This window comes from Xenopus laevis, chromosome 3S (assembly GCF_017654675.1).
Source record: "Xenopus laevis strain J_2021 chromosome 3S, Xenopus_laevis_v10.1, whole genome shotgun sequence".
NCBI classification, from domain to species: domain Eukaryota; kingdom Metazoa; phylum Chordata; class Amphibia; order Anura; family Pipidae; genus Xenopus; species Xenopus laevis.
In genome coordinates, this window is record NC_054376.1 from 115,939,589 (window position 1) to 115,961,482 (window position 21,894).

At 41.1% G+C, this 21,894-nt stretch overlaps 1 protein-coding gene across 1 annotated transcript; it reads left to right on the plus strand.

The window, feature by feature from the left end:
* Positions 1-10,666: 10,666 nt before the first annotated feature.
* Positions 10,667-12,039, plus strand: hnrnpa0.S (heterogeneous nuclear ribonucleoprotein A0 S homeolog). The gene is given in 1 exon segment (NM_001087024.1): positions 10,667-12,039. A coding segment is annotated over 1 exon segment (927 nt). The 5' UTR covers positions 10,667-10,746; the 3' UTR covers positions 11,674-12,039.
* The last annotated feature ends 9,855 nt before the right edge of the window (positions 12,040-21,894 follow it).

Consider the following 21,894-nt stretch of genomic DNA (forward strand, 5'->3'; position numbering starts at 1 on the left):
CCAGGTAGACCCTCCTCCCTTCTCCCCAGGCTAACTACCCCCCCCCGGGAAATGCCCCATACTCCATAGTTACCCCTCTGTGCAGATTCTTTCAGTGTATTTCCACGCATCCATCTTCCACGTCCTCTGTAAGCTGACTGAGAGATCGGTATTTCTGCAAATGCGCAGTTGGAGCTGTTTGCCGGTTTGCGACAACTGTGCATGTGCGGAATTACATGGAAATTGACGATCTCCCAGTCAGCTTACTGAGGGTCTCATAACGAAGATTACCGAAGAGAAGAAGATGTCACCCGTGAACTCAGATTCCTGAATCTGCACCAAGGGGTAAGTAAATATTTAGGGGCATTTGCCCGGGGTAACACTTAGGCTGGAGGGAGTGGGGTCTATGTAGGGCGGGGGGAGGGTGTGTTTAACTTTTGGGTTGGCTTCTGCTTTAAGTACAATTTGCTAACCACAGGCTTCCTCCTTTAGTTAATAAAATGTCCTGTTCTATGTGTCAAAACACATAGAACAGATTGTAAAAACTTCTATGATAGCATGATAGCTCTACTTAAAGGGGAAGTAAAGTCTAAAATAGAATAAGGCTAGAAATGCTGTATTTTTTATACTAAATAAAAACATGAACTTACTGCACCAGAAGCCTAATAAAACAAATGATTTATACTTTCAAAGTTAGCCACAGGGGGTCACCATCTTGTAACTTTTTTATACATATTTGCAAGCACAAATAATATTGCCAGAAGCCAATACAGCAAGACTGATTAATAATCAGAATAATCAGACTGCACTGGGTCCTGTGTTGTCATGTAATCTAATGTGGATTTTATCGTTTTTGTATTGTTTAATACAAACTTTCTCCAACTCTGCAGAACCAATGGCTGCAGCAAAATAATCCTCCAAATAGAATCTCCGTTTATCTATTTAAATCTGGCTCCATGATCTTTGTCCCTGCAGCTGGAGTTGGAAACCGTTAAGGGGATGTAAATGCAAAAATAAAATCCAATACAAATCTCTACACAGTCGCCAACTGCTCTACAGGGAAACAAACAAAGCTGATTGAGTTCTGCATGGCTGGAATGTAAGGTGGGGGCTCCCCCTGCTGTTCATAAGTATGATTGTTTCCCTGCAGAGCAGTTAGGGACCGTCTGACAATTCCTATCCACAGCAGTAAACGAAGGGAGAATATCACTGGATACAGCCAGGTTTGTTATAAAAATGGCACACATTTTTTAATTAAAGTATATTGGAGATAGGTTTCTTTTTCATTAAAGAAAGTACAAATTAAATTTTATTTTTTTGCCTTTACATGCCCTTTAAGAAACAATATATCTTTATTCAGGCCACATCATGTAAATTACAAGCACCTGCTCTGTTTTGTAAAGATTTTGAGTGCAGCTTATTAGATATAACTTTAAAATGTACTGATGAACAAATCCCATCAGACTAGTACCTCAATGGTGGTGGATGTGTACTATTCCGATGGATCTGTGAAGGCCCTGCCATATAATTAACCTGGAAGCCCACTGAGGTCATTCTACTTTGGTATATATATTTACTGTGATTAAGGGAAATAGCACAGACTCCATGGCTTGTAGTTCTATATAATCCCTAGTAGGTTTCATATCATACTCTATTATGTTCTTTTGTTAAAATTAAATATAAAACTAAGATTTATTTATACCTGTATTGGAAACGACCTTGTTCTAATTGTTTTGCTTCTCCAGAATTAGGTTGGTCCGGGCCTTGTGATGTATGGAGCATAGGTTGTATTCTAATTGAATACTACCTTGGACTAACTGTTTTTCAGGTACGTTTATAGAGAGCAGTACGGTTTTACCTGTAGTGGGAACTAAAATCCGAGAAGGGTGGAACTTGAAATGGTGTGAATCATACGTGACTTGACAAAATTGAATGTGAAGCCCTGTTGGGGTTACATTGAGAGGTATTACAAATCACCCTGGAGTTCTGCTGCTGATGTCATATAATTACTGATTTTACAGTGAAGGGGCTTTATATTTTTACCTGTACAATATCCATACATTTTCTTCCCTTCCTTTCATATAAACTCAGACAGCAAAGAACACCAAGCAATGATGGAACGTATACTGGGACCTTTACCTAGAAAACTAGGTGAGATGTATGAGAGTAATACTCATAGATCCAGTTATCTTCTTTTTTTAGTTTGTGCCAGAAGCTAGTTGCTAACTAATCAGATTGACTGAAAAGAGAATAAAGAGAAAAACATGTAAAACATTGTGCCTTGGGGGTGCACCTGTTGCAAATTCATGATATTACTGGTGTAAAACTGCTAATATGTAAATGTAATGGGAAAAAATCAGTTAATTACAAAAGAGGAACACTATATTATATTCACCTTCAATGAATATTAATAATGATGAACCCTTGCATTTAATAAACCAAAACTGTAAACAGTGCTCATTTTGGGGTACGTTTAGATCCAGCCCAATAGATTCAAAAGTCTGCAGCCAACAAGCATTTTAAGGTGACATTGAAATGGTATAATTTGTGTATTTTTATGCAAACTTGTGTAGATAGATAGATAGATGGATGGATGGATGGATGGATAGATGGATAGATAGATAGATAGATAGATAGATAGATAGATAGTGCAAACCCTTTAGAACCCTCCCCCTGTGCAAAACATGGCACCAAAAATAGGAATCCAATTAATTACTATAGAACCCCAAATTGGGAGAAAAAAACTAAAGAAAATCAGCCTAACAAAAGATAGTAAAAGTAAATAAAATGAAAACAAACAATAACTGTATATGCAGCAAGTTATGGACAATCATTAAAGGGGTTGTTCACCTTTAACCCTTTCCCTGCCAGCCGTTTCGTCCTAAACGGACAAAGCAGTTTTTAGACTTTTTGTACTCTTTCGCTTTTAAGGGCTTTTCCTGGGGTACCCAGGAAAACAATATATTGTTTTTTTCAGGACAACCTGAGCTTTCAGAATATGCTAGTGTAATTCCACTTCTGTAAAAAGATATAGGCTTCTAAGTGTCTAATAAAATGAAAAAAAAAACCAGGTTTCACATAGTACAATCACATATATCAGAAACATAATTTATTTTATGTATGAGAACACAGCAGATTTGGAACCGTCTATGTCTCCTGAACGTGCCAATACCAAATATATCGTTTTATGGAGATTTCTCACTTGTATAGATCAAAATCTCTAAGCAGTACACTAGCAAATTTCCAAAGCACCGCTCCACAAAATGGCATACTTCGGATTTCAAGACCAAACACTCCACTAACAGTAGGTTTACCATAGAAAACGATGCATTAATAGAAAGAGCAGATTCTGGAAAATCAAAAATGGGTAAATATATCTATGTACTACACATAGAATAGAAATGTCACAATATAAGGCTGATTAGAAAATAATACAGATAATTACTACATGGCAGCACAGAAACCAGTGCAATTAGCATCAGAATTTAATAATCAGCAAACCTGTAGCATCAGCTTATATTACAGACCAACCTCATTTTCTGCTGGATAATTAGTGACGAGCCCTAAGCTTAGCTTCTCAACAGCCAATCAGAGCCCACTGAGCATGTGAGTGTCACAGACACTTTCCAAGATGGTGACCCCCTGTGACAAGTTTGAAGTCCTGGATCATTGCTGCTATTGACAAGCTGAAACTTTAGCCTCGTGCAATAAGTTCACTATATAAAATATGACGTTTTAAGCCCTATTCATTTTTAGGGTTTATTTCTCCTTTGAAAGTGCTAAAGTATCAAAACTGCCCAGAGTGGACTGCACCACCCGTAAGGCTCTGAGATTAGAGGCCCCTTATCACATACAGCTCAAGACTTTGCAAGAAATACATATCAGGGAATGAAGTAACAAACATTGTAGCCACTAGGGGTCAGGCTTCCTAAACCTAATAAAAGAAAAGGGATTGGTTGGACTACACCTCTCAGAACCATTGGTATAACAATATTGAAAAAGTTAAAAATGTAGTCTATTTATGGGGGGGCATAATCCCAAAAGTGCAGCATGTGCACCACAAACATGATGTGGAGCAAAACATTGATTAAATGTGAACCCTATATATATATATATATATATATATATATATATATATATATATATATATATATATATATATATATATATTTACATTTTTTTTTTTTTTTGCACAGAAAACCCAAGTATTTTTATCGTGATCGGCTGGATTGGGATGAACATAGCTCTGCTGGCCGATATATTAACAGACTTTGTAAGCCATTAAAGGTAACTATCCATAAATGTTAGAAGTGCAAGAGGATTTAATTGTTTATCATCACTTTCATGTGTTTAAGATACTTTAATCTTACAAAATATATGGATCAAATAAATTATTGCTAACGGAAACATTTACATTTGTATGTAGCAAATCAAAGTAAAAGAATCAGACTGGTTTCATGTTTTGGTGCTCCGTTTTCAGGCCTGGTGCAAGTCTTTGTAGTGCTTACTACTGCTGTGACTTTAAGTTGGGTTCAGTATTTCTAAATTAAGTAATTGGTTCCTCATTTTTTGTTTTTGTTTTAAAACTAGGGATGCACCGAATCCACTATTTTGCGAAAGATTTGGCCGAATACCGAACCGAATCCCAATTTGCATATGCAAATTAAGGGTGGGAAGGGGAAAACATTTTATACTTCCTTGTTTTGTGACAAAAAGTCACGCGATTTCTCTCCAAGTGCTTAATTTGCTTATGCAAATTCGGATTCGGTTTAGCCGGGCAGAAGGATTCAGCCGAATCCGAATGCTGCTTAAAAAGGCCCTTGATAAATATGCCCCTTGCTGTAGTTACATGAATTTAAAGAAGCTTCTGGCCCCTCTGCACTGTAGTTTTCAATGCTTTCATCTTAATTTCTAGTACTTACACCTAAGTTCAATCACTTTTTGTCTACTACCATCTTTATGTGGAGTAGTTAAAGGAAAACTATACCCTCTGAACATTGTGTCTCTAAAAAGATATTGCATAAAACAGCTCATATGTAAAACCCTGCTTCATCTCAATAAACCACTTTCATAAAAATATACTTTTTTAGTAGTATGTGCCATTGGGTAATTAGAAAATTGCCATTTTAAGAACTAAGGGCAGCCCTCTGTGCACACAAACGAACCAAGGGCACACATACATGTTAGTTAACATTTTATGGCCAAAGTTATGTGTTCTAGAAGCTGCTAATTGCTAACTAATCATATGGACTGAAAGAAAAAAAGATTTGTAAAATGTGCCTTAAAGGGATACTGTCATGGGAAAACACGTTTTTTTCAAAATGAATCGGTTAAGAGTGCTGCTCCAGCAGAATTCCGCACTGAAATCCATTTTTCAAAAGAGCAAACTGATTTTTTAATATATAATTTTGAAATCTTGGGGCTAGACATATTGTCAGTGTCCCAGGTGCCCCCAGTCATGTGACTCATGTGTTCTGATAAACTTCAGTCACTTTTTACTGCTGCGGTGCAAGTTGGCACCCCCAGCAGCCCATCAGCAGAACAATGGGAAGGTAACCAGATAACAGCTCCCTAACACAAGATAACAGCTTCCTGGTAGATATAAGAACAACACTCAATAGTAAAATCCAGGTCCCACTGAGACACATTCAGTTACATTGAGTAGTAGAAACAACAGCCTGCCAGAAAGCAGTTTAATCCTGAAGTGCTGTCAGAAGTGATGGTCATCTAAAGATGTTTTAAAGAAGCACAGAATCCAGTGTAAAGGATTGACATTATTGATCATTAAACCGTATTAAAACTTGCTTTAAAAATTTTTCGTCCACTAGGAATACATGGTTTCTGACAAGGATCATCGGCAGTTGATCTTATCCGAAGAAAGTTGGAGTATGATCCTGCTAAAAGAATAAACTAGAAGAAGCAATGAGACATCTATTTTTTGAACTGCTAAAATTTTGAGTTTAGAGCTTTAGACATTTACACTGAATGATTTGTACTTAGTTTAATATGTATTTATTTTGTATTTCAAGCCAAGTTAATGTATTTTAAAACATTTTCTGTAAATTAAATGTATACATATTCTCTGTATATTTTGTCACTGTGTGCCAGTGAATATGGCATCTGAGCTGCCTGGGTGGAAAGAATCCTAAATTTGATTCAGGATAAGGCCAAATGACACCCTCAAAGTCATGTGACTTTAAAGCGCTGGACAACTGTATGCAACATTTTTTGTTTAAAGGGATACTGTCATGGGAAAAAATTTTTTTTTTTAAAATGAATCAGTTAATAGTGCTGCTCCAGCAGAATTCTGCACTGTAATCCATTTCTCAAAAGAGCAAACAGATTTTTTATATTTAATTTTGAAATCTGACATGGGGCTAGACATTTTGTCAATTTCCCAGCTGCCCCTGGTCATGTGACTTGTGCCTGCACGTTAGGAGAGAAATGCTTTCTGGCAGGCTGCTGTTTTTCCTTCTCAATGTAACTGAATGTGTCTCAGTGGGACATGGGTTTTTACTATTGAGTGTTGTACTTAGATCTACCAGGCAGCTGTTATCTTGTGTTAGGCAGCTGTTATCTGGTTACCTTCCTATTGTTCTTTTGTTTGGCTGCTGGGGGACTTGCAGTACTGCAGTAAAGAGTGATTGAAGTTTATCAGAGCACAGGTCACATGACTTGGGGCAGCTGGGAAATAGACAATATGTCTAGCCCCATGTCAGATTTCAAAATTGAATATAAAAAAATCTGTTTGCTCTTTTGAGAAATGGTTTTCAGTGCAGAATTCTGCTGGAGCAACACTATTAACTGATTCATTTTGAAAAAAATTTTCCCCCATGACATTATCCCTTTAACACATGTGCAATGTGTGTAATTTTTTTTCCAAATTGAATATGCAAATTAGGGGTCAGAGTCTGCGCATTTGGCTTGTTTTTCCATGGAATTAAGGATTTGGCACATCCCTAGTCACAAGGGCAGAATAATTCTATTGTATATAGAACACTTTTATCATAATGTTTTTATAAACCTCTGTGGTTGGTTTTTAATTAGTAAAATAAACTGCTCTGTACCTTGAGTGATTGTTTTTCTTCAGTATTCTGTCCTATTTCCATTACAGTTAGCAGTTGGTATTAGACGAACATGTCCTAATTATATGGAGGTCTGACCTGATGTAACAGCATACTGTATGCTTCAGTGTATGAATTATTACTCTAACACAGGTGGATCAAGTTGTGATCCACCTGTGTTAAGAGTCCTGCACGAAACCAATTTGTTAGGGCTCTTACAGACTGGGGGAGGAGGGAGGGGGGGTCTACCTGGGGTGGGGGGTGCGGGTTTTTTGCGAACATGTTGAATTCTCCTTTAAAATTTGGCATGACTGAGCATGTGCACATGTCGAGAAGAAGCAAAGAAGACTGCCGCTTGGTGTTTGCTACCCTGGTCATCAGTTAAGTGATTAATAATTGCTTGAAGGGTATCGGACATTTGGCACCCCCTTGTGATTAAAACTTTCCTTCTCTTTTAAGTCATGTGTTGGGAGTGTAAGGAAAGGTAAAAATAAATGCTCATGTAAAAGCCCAAACAAACTCACCCGTTAGTGTGCCCGTATGTCATTGAAATAAGTGGAAAACAATTCTGAACATGCTGCCTGCCTTCTAAACTATATATCTCTCATTTTAAAAGAAATCCCTGGATCACCCCCTTGTACAATTTCCCACACATTGCTCTTACACCCTTCACCTGATACATTTTGACAAATTACAATGTAATTATCCTACCGCACACCTGTAGTTCACCAATCCTGCAAGCTGGTGGTGCGTTCCTTCCGTTGACCCGGCCGGGTCCCTTAGCAACCAATGTGTAAAAGAAACGGATCCGCACACACACCGATTAGTGCAGTTGGGGATTATCCCCTTTTATTCAGCCACCAAACATCAACGTTTCAATGTTTGTCATCTGTGGCAACGATTGAGCTGAAGCTACAAATAGCACAACATAAAAGTAACTGGCAAAAAGTTACACAATATTTGAATAAGCATTTCGATTCTCCAATGTAAATGCCCATAATTGTGGTGCATTTCCCTGACTGTGTCTTTATTGAAATGGCATCTCTGTGTACTGATAACCTATGCAGTGTCTAGTTGAGGGCCTTTCCTTCCCAAGGTTTCAAGTATTTCAAGAATGACCCATCCTGTATAAATGCCTGTTGCCAAACAGAACTGTTATTGAATAAGTTTAAGTAGACATAACTCATTTTATCATTAACATATATTTATATAGCACTATGCTGATAGGAGTATATGTGTAAATTAAATATACAGATCACATAGAAAATTACAACCTTTAAAGAGATACCGACATCAGAAATTAACCTTTTTTTATATATATCATAACATTGTCTTTGAATGCTATTTATAACGTTGCCATAAAGTATTTGCCTGAAGCTTTTACATTACCTTTCTTACCCCCATGTTCCTGTATGAGGGGGCTGCCATATTTGTGCAGCAGTAGTCCGTTAGCATTAGAAACTCCAATTGACAGGTTGAGAAGGGACACAGGTTGCTAAAACCTGTCAGGTTTAGGAACTTCAAGTAATAATTACTTACAAAAGCAGATCAGCAAAAAATGGAAAGAAAAAAAAGTCCCCAAAAGCCGCCGAACTCTGGGAAAAGAGCCGAAAGCCAATGAACTCCACGAACAGAGCCGAAAGCCAGCGAAAACTGACGATTGGACCCGAAAGCCACCCAATGAATCCGAAGAAGAAGAGAAGCTGCCGAAAGTTGGCGAATATTGGCCACCAATGTTTTTGGTTTTTTTTAAACTTTTAAGGGGTACCCTGGCTGCCAGTGATTTTTTTTTAACTTATAAGGGGGCCCAGGCCACCAATGTTTTTTTTAACTTCTAGAGGGCCCTGACTACCAATGACTTTTTATAACTTGTGTGTTTTTACTGTTTTTAGTTATGTCTGTGCGGCCGTTTTACTGTGGAGTGGCCGGATCTGAGACGGGCCCAGGGGCCCAGAAAATGTTGTTGTACAGGGCCCTGTGATTCTAGTGGGGCTAGGGTTTCCACCTGGCTGGTATTTTACCAGCCTGGCCGGTAAAAATTATGGTTGATCCCAATGTTATTAATAGGGGAAAAAGATAAATATATAGGAAGGCCGGTATTTTTTTCCAGAAAAGGTGGCAACCCTAAGTGGGGACCTGACTACCAATGACTTTCTATAACTTGTGTGTTTTTACCGTTTTAAGTGCTGATGTCTGTGTGGCCGTTTTACTGTGGAGTGGGTGGATCTGAAATGGGGCTTAGGGGCCAGGGGCCCAGAAAATTTTGTACAGGGCCCTGGCATTCTAGTGGGGCCCTGACTACCAATGACTTTTTCTAACTTGTGTGTTTTTACCGTTTTTAGTGCTGCTGTCTGTGCAGCAGCGTAACTAGAGGGGGGCGGGCCCTGGCGCGGGACGTGCAGCCGGGCCCCGCCCCACTCCGTACACCCGGAAACGGCTGCATTTACAGCCACATTTAGGTAAAAACACAGTGGTGCGCAAGCTGCTGGGGGCCCTGAGGGGGTGCAGGCCCTGGCCCAATCGCACCCCCTGCTCCCCCGGTAGTTACGCCACTGTGTCTGTGTGGCCATTTTACTGTGCTGTGGAGTGGGTGGATCTGGGGTTGGGCTTGGGGCCAGGCTGGGATGTGGCTAGGGTTGCCACTTGGCTATAGGGTTGCCATCTTTATTAAAAAATTTTACCGGACAGTGGGGGGCGGGCACCAAAATTGCATTGCCGGTAAATTTGTAATACCGCCCCCGGCCTTGGCTAGGCCGGTAAAATACCGGCCGGGTGGCAACTCTACTTGGCCAGTATTTTATGGGTCTGGCCGGTAAAAATGATGGCTGATCCAATGTTATTAATAAGGAAAAAACTAAATATATAGGAAGGTCGGTATTTTTTTCCTTAAAAGGTGGCAACCCTAGGTGGGGCTTGGGGACCAGGCTGGGATTAGGGCACCTGCCAGTATTTTATGGGTCTGGTTGGTAAAAATGATGGTTGACCCCAATGTTATTAATAGGGACAAATGATAAATATATAGGAAGGCCGGTATTTTATTGCTGAAAAGGTGGCAACCCTAGCTGGGATGGGCAGGGACCAAGGGCCCAGAAGATGATGTTGTACATCTGATTTGTGATGGCGGCCTTGTCTATGGCACAAGCATTCTTTGAAAAATACTATTGCCCCCCCCCCAATCTGGAGTGTGGAAAAGTTTTCAGGTGACCATTAATAACTTCAATCTTACACCAAAGTGTCATTGTTCCTTTAAGTAAAATGGCTGCCTGTATCTGTGGCAACATTAACTCGTTAAATCGGTAACTGACTCGGACACTACCGCACGGTTTATAAAAAAAAATATAACTCGTTTTTTTTTTAACCCCAATGGTTTGGAATGCCCTTAATTTTAATTGCTTTGGGTCCAGTGATTTCTACTGTGTATTCCACATGAGACGTTAAAATGTAGCTGGTGCCGCCACCAACAAAACAAAAATTGCGGCCTCCTCCCGCTTTTCCACAGTACAGCAAATTAACGGTCGGAAGACGCGCGACATCACGAGTTCGCGGTGAGCCAATAGGCAGGCTTCTTCCATTACGATTTCCGGTGCGCGTAACCGGAAGCTGAACACTTAAGGCTTTTGTGACGTAAGAAAGAAGAGCAGCCGCAACTTCCCCTCTCGACACCAGATAAGAAGGAGAGTGATAGAGCTGTGTTTGCGTTTCAATGAGTACCGGCGACATGGACACCACGCAGCTGTGCAAGCTCTTTATCGGAGGGCTTAACGTGCAGACCACGGAGGAGGGCCTACGCCAGTATTTTGAGACGTACGGGCAATTGACTGACTGCGTGGTGGTGATCAACCCACAGACCAAGCGTTCCCGATGTTTCGGTTTCGTAACCTACTCGAGCGCCGCGGAGGCTGACGCAGCTGTGGAGGCCGCGCCGCACGTGGTTGACGGCAACAACGTTGAGCTAAAACGTGCCGTGTCCAGGGAGGATTCGGCCAAGCCGGGGGCGCACGCTAAAGTGAAAAAGCTCTTTGTTGGCGGCCTGAAAGAAGAAGTTGGCGAGAGCGACTTGCTCGAGCATTTCTCCCAGTTCGGAGCGGTGGAGAGAGTAGAGATCATCGCTGATAAACTGTCCGGCAAGAAACGCGGATTCGGCTTCGTGTACTTCGCCAGTCACGATTCTGCCGACAAGGCCGCGGTGGTCAAGTTCCACTCGGTCAATGGGCACCGCGTGGAGGTAAAGAAGGCCGTGCCCAAGGAAGAACTTGGTAACAACAGATCCTTCCGCGGTGGCAGAGGCGGGAGAGGCCGAGGAGGCGGCGGCCCACCCCGAGATTATAATGGAATATCCGCCAGTGGCGGCAAACCTGGCTTCGGCGGAGGTTACGGCGATGGTTATGGGGGCGGTAACCAGGGTTACAGCTCGTACGGAGGCGGCTACGGGGAGCCCAGCGATTACGGCAATGGCTACAGCAGTTTCGGGAGCTACAGCCAACACCAGTCTTCTTATGGGCCGATGAAGGCAGCTGGAAGCGGCGGCTGGAACCGTCCAAACCCCGCAGGCCCCTACCGCGGGGGATATGGCGGCGGAGGAGGAGGTTATGGCGTCGGCAGCTCCTATGGCGGCGGCGGCTCCTTCTGACAGGTTAATAACTGCGCGCACACGTGGAAATAATCCTCTCACACACACAACACCGATAGACTCGAACTTCTTTCATATTTTCTTCGTGTGTGTCTGAGTTGGGCTCTGGTTGTTTTTATACTATTGTAACCCGACATCTAGAGCGGGAAACGGACAATGGCCTCGTTGTGGAACCCGAATTCTCCCCACACGCCCGCCCTGATGTTTGTTTGTGGCGGCTGCGATGAAACTGGACCTCCTTGTACCTTTTTTGTTTTTACTTTTTAAATAAATCCCTGTATTACCCATTTGTGTCCCCCCCCCAGCATCTTCACTTTTTATTTTGTCTCCTATTCTTCAAGCAATTAAAATGTTACCTGCCAAGTGTTTTCTGTGCTGGAGTTGTCCCCTGATTTCCTCGGCCATCTTGAAACGGCCCAATCACTGCTCTGTGGCAAATATGAGGCTCCCCCCAATGCTGGGCCGCCATTTTACTTTCCCATTGGGTCTAGTACAAAGGCTGGTTATGTGGTATGTTAGAACTTGTGGCCCTAGAGTTCATGGGCGCCATCTTAGGGTCTTCTTCCGATAGGAACATTTTCAGGTGATAGGTGACCATTAATAACTTCAATATCTTACCCCAAATGTCATTGACTTAAAGTAAAATGGCTGCCCGTATCTGTGGCAATATTTGCTCTTTACACCTCTGTCTTAGTACCTGTGGTAATGTTATGTTAAAGGAGAAACAAACCCTTTTTACTAGAGTTCACAGGCATCCTCTTTTCTTCAGTAATCTTTGGGTCTTCTGGTGGGCACATTTTCAGGTGATAGGTGACCATTAATAACTTCAATATCTTACCCCAAATGTCATTGACTTAAAGTAAAATGGCTGCCCGTATCTGTGGCAATATCTGCTCGTTATCTCAGTTCGAACCTGTGGTAATGTTAAAGGAGAAACAACCCCTTTTTACTAGAATTCATCCTCTTTTCTTCAGTGGTCTTCTGGTGGGAAAGTTTTCAGGTGATAGGCGACCATTAATAACTTCAATATCTTACCCCAATGTCGTAACTTAAAGTAAAATGGCTGCCTGTATCTGTGGCAATATTTGCTCTTTACACCTCTGTCTTAGTACCTGTGGTAATGTTAGCTTACAGGAGAACCAAACCCCTTTTACTAGAATTCGCAGGCAGCATCTTTTCTTCAGTAATCTTCGGGTCTTCTTCTGTTGGGAAAGTTTTCAGGTGATAGGTGAATAAATAAATATTGGGAAGGGGTTTGTTACAGTGAGAGCTGTGAAGATGTGGAATTGTCTCCCTGAATCAGTGGTACAGGCTGATACATTAGATAGCTTTAAGAAGGGGTTGGATGGTGTTTAGCAAGTGAGGGAATACAGGGTTATGGGAGATAGCTCATAGTACAAGTTGATCCAGGGACTGGTCCCATTGCCATTTTGGAGTCGGGAAGGAATTTTTCCCCCTCTGAGGCAAATTGGAGAGGCTTCAGATGTCTGGTTTTTTTGCCTTCCTCTGGATCAACTGGCAGCTAGTTATAAAAAAAAAAAAAATAGTTAATAAAAAAAAAAAAGGTTGCACTCGATGGACATGTCTTTTTTTTTTTTTTTTTTCAACCTTACTTACTATGTAACTATGTAGGTGACCTTTAATAACTTCAATATCTTACCCCAAATGTCATTGTACCCTGAAGTTAAATGGCTGCCTGTACCTGTGGCAATATTTGCTCGTTACACCTCCGTGTTAGTACCGGTACCTGTGGTAATGTTATCTTAAAGGAGAACCAAACCCTTTTTATTAAAATCTCCTCTCCCTGCTCCCCACAGCCTAGTTGTTACCCTGGGTAAATGCCCCTAACTTTTTACCTCTAGGTGCAGATTCAGGACATCGGGGTTCACAGACGCCATCCTGTCTTCAGTAATCTTAAGGTCTTTTTCCGGCGCTTCAGCAATTTCAGTAGCTTTCAATGCATGCATAGTTGTTTGGGACTGGAAGAATGCGCCGCTCTCTTCACGAAGAATACCAAAGAGAAGATGCAGCCTGTGAACTCTGATGCCCTGAATCTGCAACAAGGGGTAAGTAAAGAGTTTGGGACATATACAGAGGGTAACACCTAGGCTGGGGGGGGGGGGTCTATGTAGGGTAGGGGGTTTGCCTTTAAAGGATAGGAAGAACTTTAAAGTGAGTGAATGTAAAACTGATGAGGGTGCTATTCTAAGCACTTTTGCAATGTACATTCGTTGATTATGTTTAATATGCAGGGATAAGAGTAAAAGGAGACATATTGTGTAAACAATAAGAACGTTCCCAAACTGGTCTGTGCTTGTGTGACTGCAGGGCTGTGATTGGCTGTCCCCCCACCTACTGTGCTTCTGGCAGGGACCATTAGGACATTCCCATCCATGATTTAAATACAGACAGGGACCAGTGAACATCTATAGGGAGCTCCAATAAAGTGGCTATTTTTTTAAAGATATTTTTAGCACCATGTAAGAGCAACACCATATATAAATTATAATTGTGTACAAAATTAGGTTTTTTTTTTTTGTTACCCTTGTTAAATGCCCCTAACTCTTTGCTTATGCCTCGTTGCATTTTTCGGGCATCAGAGTTCACGGGCATTATCTTCTATTCAGTAATCTTCGGGTCTTCCGGCGATAATACGCCGTTCTCCTGAAGAATACCAAAGAGAAGAAGATGGCGCCCGTTAACTCTGATGCCCTGAATCTGCAGCGAGAGGTAGGTAAAGAGTTGGAAATTAATAAGTGCCGGTTTTCTTCTTGCTAAAGTAAAAAGTTGGAGGCATTTACCCACAATGACACCTGGGCTGGGGGTGCAGGGCAGGGGGGGTTCTATGTAGAGTAGGGGATTTTAATAAAAGGTTTGGTTCTCCTTTGAAGGATAAGTAAACCTTTAAAATAAGTGAGTGTAAAATTGATGAGGGTGCTATTCTAAGCACTTTTGCAATGTATGCATTCATCAATTATTTTTAATTCCAAGATATTAAGGGATACATGTACTGTTTCAGTTTCTGACAATCAAGTAGTCAAGGAAGTTCTCGGTAGAAAGAAAGCTGCTGCTCTGATGTTGTTCAGAAACCTTTCTCCCATCTTTCCTAAAGCAGAACATCATCAGAGCAGCCTCATCAATTTTACATTCATTTATTTTAAAGGTTTACTTATCCTTTAAAGGGGCAGTGTACCAATGGAATGTGGTAAACATACTTTTGCCTGTTTCGCACAACATTTTGTGATCATTGAAGTAATTTTGTGATGAAAAACGACTCCATGTTTGGTCCTTGTGAGGTATAGGATTCCCCAGACACACCCCTTCACCCTGTTACTGTATTGCAGGAATCTATTACACATGGGTTTTATTGGTAGTTGTAAACTTATGTACCTTGCAACGACCAGATGTGGATCAGCTTTATTTTCCTTTTGCCTTACTTATTTCATTTATGTTCAATTTTTATCGGTAGACTACCTCCTCTCCACTTTGTGCATTGCATGTTATGAAGCAATTTACTACATCTGCGCAGCCTAGGATAATCTAGGAAAGTCAGTGTGTTGAGGATTTAAGGTGGCCATACACTGGCAGATTAAAGATGCTGATATTGGTCCTTTAGACAGACTGTAGCCTATCTGTCCATGTGTGGGGGCTTCCGACTGGGTCTCCCCGATCGATATCTGCCCAATGTTTTGACGAGATCAAGGATTGCATGGGCTAGTTGATGCCGTCCCACAACCCGTCAGCGCTCATTTCTTTCATTACAATCAGATTGTTTGGCCCTAGGGCCCAATGGGTGGTTAGAAAACATGTGCACCAGCTTGAGTGGTGGTGTAGCACAATTCTGCCATCATACCTTTCTGAAGCACAAGCTTAGACTCCACATGGGTTTCAGAGGGAAATACAGTTATGATATCAGTTATCCATAAAGCTCAGAATATGGGAAGGCCATCTCCTATAGACTCCAATTGAAAGAGATGGTTCACCTTAATGATGTGCAGGTTGGGTCATCTCTAACCCGCCCTACCTTAGCCCGCATTCGACTTCCGGTTTGCTTTTAAGTAGAAAAAACAAAAACAGACACCGCTCAAGCTCACAGCTTCCCCCCCCCCCCCACCAGGTGCTCAGTCTTCACTGTCCCCACTGTATCCCACGACAAACTCGACATAGATGGCACTTCTGCATAGGATTTATTGTAGCAGGTTGCTGGTCAAAGAATGACATCAGCTGATGACATCACAAAAGGGGCAAGCAGGAGCAGCTTCTATAAAAGACAAACCCGGAAGTCTGCATTTGATGGGGGCGGGCGGGGAGAACAGGAGAAGAGCTCAATCCACCACCCATGAAGAAGATTGCGAGGTCGGCCCGACCAGCACATCCCTAGTTCACCTTTGTTCGCTTTTCATGTTATAGAATGAACAATTCTAAGCAACTTTACAATTGGTCTTCTTTTTTTTTATAGTTTCAAAAGGGGGTCCCCAACTAACCCCAACTAAAACAGTGTCTGACTGGGACACCAGCCCCCCCCCCCCCCCCAAAACCTTAGACCAGGGGCCCACTCATAGTACTATTATTCTTCCTCTCCTCACTCAACCTCTATTCTCCTAGTCTCTTTTCTTTACATACTATAATCTATTATTCCATCTATTTAGCCTCTTTGCTCTCTTAGAAATAGGGAATGGCCATGAAATAGGCCAAATGGTTAGAAGCCAGAGGTCCACTGAAACCTGGGCCCACCGGGAGTTTTCCTTGTAGCCCTGTGGGTCAGTCGGACACTGAAAACATATGCTCTGTAAGGCTATAAGATTATTGTAATTGCTATGTTTTATTACTTATCTTTCTATTTTGGCCTCTCCTGTTCATAATCCAACTCTTATCCAGAGCAATGCATGGTTGTTAGGGTAATTTGGACCCTAGCAACTGGATTGCTAAACATTGCAAACTGGACAGAATAACTGGAGAAATAACTCAAAAGCCACAAGTAATAAAAAATTAAACAAATTGCAAATTGTCTCTGCATATCATTCTCTACATCATACTAAACTCAAAAGTGAACAACCCCTTTAATAAAACTTTATAAAAATGATTTTCTTTCTGTAATAATACAGTACAGTCTACCTAATCCCAACTAATATATCATTCTTATTGGTGGCAAAACAATCCTGGGATTCTTTACTGTTTAAATATTTTTTTAGTATAATTAAGGCATAGTAATTGAAATTACTGTCCCTTATCTGGAAAACACCAGGTCCTGAGCATTCTATATTTATGTGCCGACACTGTATTCCTGTGATGGGAAGTTTTTAAAGCCACAAGTTAAAAGTTGTAAGGGAAAACTTAAAATCAGGGGATGTAAAATTGAGGTTCCCTGTATATGAACTGTTTTATTATTACAGAGAAAAAGGAAATCGTTTTTAAAAATTTGGATTAATATTTATTATAACAGAGTCTACGGGAGACGGGATTTCTGTAATTCGGAACTTTCTGGATAATGGGTTTCCGGATAACCAATCCCATACCTGCATCTTGGGTTTATTTAATGTTTAAAATATATTTTAATATATTAATATATATAAGGCATGGAGATTACGGAAAGATCCCGGTCCTGAGCATTCTGGGTAACAGGTCTCATGCCTGTATAAGATATTTATTATGAGCTTGTCTCAAGTGAAATGACCAGCAGGTGGTGCTGTGTCGGATGTATTGTCCGGTGTGTTTAGCAATCTTATATTTACTACACGCTCACGGCTATAGGCAAGTATTTAGATCAAGTGAAAACTGTAGATGCATTTTATGTGAATGCAGCCTTTAAATACTGAGACAAAATGTGATGCAAGGACACACAAAACTGAGGTGACTCTCATACTGGGAGTAGGTACAGTCCCACTTCTTCTGCAACAGATTTTGTTTATGCCCCGCCGGCCACAGTATAAAGCAAATTGGAAATCTGCTGTTAGTGGCTTCAGTGTAAGTTCTATGTGTCTTTGCTGCCAATTTTATACCACAAACTGCCGCTCTCGTTGACTGCAAACTGTTCAGTATAATTTCTTCTGGTGCGAGTTCCACAAACACCTTTGTTTTGGTTGGAATGCGTTTGTATTTGGAAACTTGCATGTGTGCGACCCACCATTTGTCATTATTAACCCTTTAAGTGCCAGCAGAATTTCACATTTTGGTTACGCGAAATGCCAGCCGTTTTTGAAACATTTTGTGCTCTCTCACTTTAGGGGCATTTTCTGAGGGGAAACCTATAGTTTACCTAGGAAAACTATACATTGTTTTTTTCGGTAGAAACTGAGCTTTCTAAATCTGCCTGAGTTTTCATGTATTTCCACCTGTGCAAAAAAATTTATAGTGCTAAATACCAAAAAAAAATGAAAAATTACCATTTTTCATCGTATATCAATTTATACCAGAAAAATATTTCATTTTACGGATGAAAATCCAACTGATTTGGAAAGCCTTATGTCTCTCGAACGTGCCAATACCAGAAATGTATAGTTTTAGGGAGATTTAGGACTTCTGTACCTCAAAAACTCCCGGCAGTATATTGCCGAATTTTGAAAGCACTAAGGCAGAAAACGGCATGCTTTAGATTCCAAGGCCAAAACTCCTGAAACCGTAGGTTTACCCCAGAAAACCATACATTTTTGAAAAGTACACATTCTGCCGATTACAAAATGGGTAACTATGTCTCTCTACTCCCAACTACCAAACATAAAAGCTTGTCTGAACATAGCAGTTTTTCAAAAAAAAATTCAAAATTCTGAAAAATCATTTCAAAGGTTTTATTTTGCTGCTCTGCATATCCCAAACTATATTAGGTACCAAGAAAAAGCACCTGAAATATGATTGCCAGGGGTCCACTGAACAGTTTGATACCCATTATGCATAGGTTTACCAAAGTATCTGGCATTTAGAGACACCAATATGAAGTTAGCACATCCAAATTGATCAGGACTTTACTTCAGCTACTGAGAAATCAACTTCTCAGCACCATATCGCCCATGTATCGTTACGCACCAAGATAAAGCACCCTAAATATGATTGCCAGGGTTCCTCCAAACAGTTTGGTGGCCATTGTTCCTAGGTTTACCAAAGTATCTGGCATTTAGAGGCCCCAAAATGAAGTTAGCGCATACAAACAGTCCCGTGGGTAACTTCAGCTAATGAAAAATCAACACATTGACTGCATTTTTGTGGGGTAAAAACACAGAAATATATGTTTACCCCCAAAACCCATATATTTTTGGAAAGTACACATTCTACCGAATCTAAAATGGGTACCCATGCCTTTCTGCTCCAAACTACTGAGTCGCAAGGCTTTCCCACAATTGTCGGTTTTGGTGAAATATCTGAAAATTGCCTCAAAGTTTCAACTTCTCAGTACCATATCACCCATGTATCGTTACGCACCAAGAAAAAGCACCCTAAATATGATTGCCAGGGTTCCTCCAAACAGTTTGGTGGCCATTGTTCATAGGTTTACCAAAGTATCTGGCATTTAGAGGCCCCAAAATGAAGTTAGTGCATACAAACAGTCCCGTGGGTAACTTCAGCTATTGAAAAATCAACACATTGACTGCATTTTTGTGGGGTAAAAACACAGAAATATATGTTTGCCCCCCAAAACCCATATAGTTTTGGAAAGTACACATTCTACCGAATCTAAAATGGGTACCCATGCCTTTCTGCTCCAAACTACTGAGTCGCAAGGCTTTCCCACAATTGTCGGTTTTGGTGAAATATCTGAAAATTGCCTCAAAGCTTCAACTTCTCAGCACCATATCACCCATGTATCGTTATGCACCAAGAAAAAGCACCCTAAATGTGATTGCCAGGGTTACTCCGAACAGTTTGGTGGCCATTGTTCATAGGTTTACCAAAGTATCTGGCATTTAGAGGCCTCAAAATGAAGTTAGCGCATACAAATAGTCCTGTGGGTAACTTCAGCTAATGAAAGATCAACACATTAACTGCATTTTTGTGGGGTAAAAACACAGAAATATATGTTTACCCCCCAAACCCATACATTTTTGGAAAGTACACATTCTACAGAATCTAAAATGGGTACCCATGCTTTTCTGCTCAAAACTACTGAGTCGCAAGGCTTTGCCAAATTTGGCGGTTTTGGTGAAATATCTGAAAATTGCCTCAAAGCTTCAACTTTCCAGCATCGTATTGTCCATGTATCATTACCAGCATAAAGCATCCTAAATATAAACATACGGGTCTACTAAATAGTTTGATGCCCAATGTGCATAGATATACCAAACTATGTGGCGCACAGAGACCCCCAAATGACAATAGTGTATATACATTTTCACGGCTGACGCGCTGGCTGCTGCAATATAAGCACCTGGTGTGTGTATTATGCGACATTAGACCCCCCTAACAGTACAGAGACCCCAGAAAACCAGATATTTTCAGAAAGTACACATTCTGACGAATCCAATATGGGTAAATAAGTGTTTCTACTACAAACTGCCAAACTGCAAAGCAATGCTGAACATAACGGTTTTTATCAAATTTCTGAAAATCGTCACAAAGCTTGAATTTTACCCCATTATATGCCCCACATTTCGTAACGTATCAGCATAAAACATCCTAAATATGAACGCCAGGGGTCTACTGAACACTTTGATGCCCAATATGCATAGATATACCAAACTATGTGGCGCACAGAGACCCCCAAATGGATATATAGTAGATAAAATTTACAAGGCAAAACAAAATAAGGCAGTAAAGAGTGAAATGAAAAAAAATCCAATAAAACCACAAAAATCAATGTTTTTTTTCCAGAATAGTGTTATCGGCCGTCAGAATCACAGTTTGAATATTTTAGCTGGGCCAAACAGCTTATACGGCTAGAAACAAGTGAACACAACATATGCAGAGCTGAAAATGCAATAAAATGGCTAAAAATTCAATAAAATGGCTAAAAATGCACCAAAATACCCAAAATTGCAATATAATCACCGAAATAACATACAAAAGATATTGCACAGTACGGTTAGCGAATACGCTATTCGTAATGGCAATAAAACATTTTTTTCAGCAAAAAAAAGAGACGATGCGATAAGAAAAAAAAAAAAAAAAGCCACAATGCCATGTATGTGCGTGTGCGTGTGTACAAATGGTAAATTACATGTTGTGTGTGCGTGTGCACGTGTGTGTAAGTGCAGTGAGTGTAAGTGACCCCCCCAATCCCCAAAAATGTATGTGTAAGTGTGTGTAAGTGTGAATCTAAGTGTGTATTACTGTAATAAGTGTGTGTTGGTGTGTTTGTGTGTGTAATTGTTGCACTAACCTGAAAAAGTCGCTGAAGACCGTTGCACGCGATGTGGAGGGGTCCCAGGAAGACATCTGCGACGATCTGCGTGTCTCTGTGCTGTGGGGGCGGAGCTGATCGGCGCAGTGCAGGCTGCAGCAGCAGGACACGTAAGGAACACGTGCCTGCTGCTGTTTTTGGGCCCCTGGGCGATCGCGCCCCAGGGGCCACTCGATCCCCTGCTCTGCTCGTTGCCTAGGGGCAGGGGATCGAAGAGGAACGGAGCGAGCGGCTCTAACAGCCGCTCCTCCGCTCCAGAACCCGGAAGTGCTGCAGAACGTAGAATCTACGTTCTGTGGCATTTCAAGTTACTTTTCCACAGAACGTAGATTCTACGTTCTGTGGCACTTAAAGGGTTAAAGGTGAGGCAGCTTTTTTTTATTGTAGAACCCGATGACTATTGCTCTATGTGATCAGATACATGGTTCAGACTATACAGGATTTTACTTATCTTGCCTTTTGCGTTGGTCCGATTTAAAGTATAAATCTGCAGTATGTCAGATGTAGTATAGTCTTGATTTAAAGGGCACATGTCAAGATTATTCCCAACCAAAGGTGAAGGCTAATAGAGCCCACACTCCAATGGGGTAACAGTAGTTTTTTGTTTTAAATTGTCCCTCACCAGTCCTAGGACACTCTCACTGGGAGGGAGCTCCAGGTGCTAGCGGCCATGTTGGTCAGAGTGCATATACATAACACGCTTCTGATGTTGCGCACATAATGAGCAAGTTGAGGCATTAGCTCATTATGCATGTGTCCTAACATGGCCACTAGTGCTCGTGGGGGGGGGGGTGGCAATTTTTTAAAGAAGAAATAAAACCGTTACCCCCGACTGGAGTGCAGGCTCTGTAACAGATGCCCTTTCAAAATGAAGCAAAGGACTCGGAAGTGTT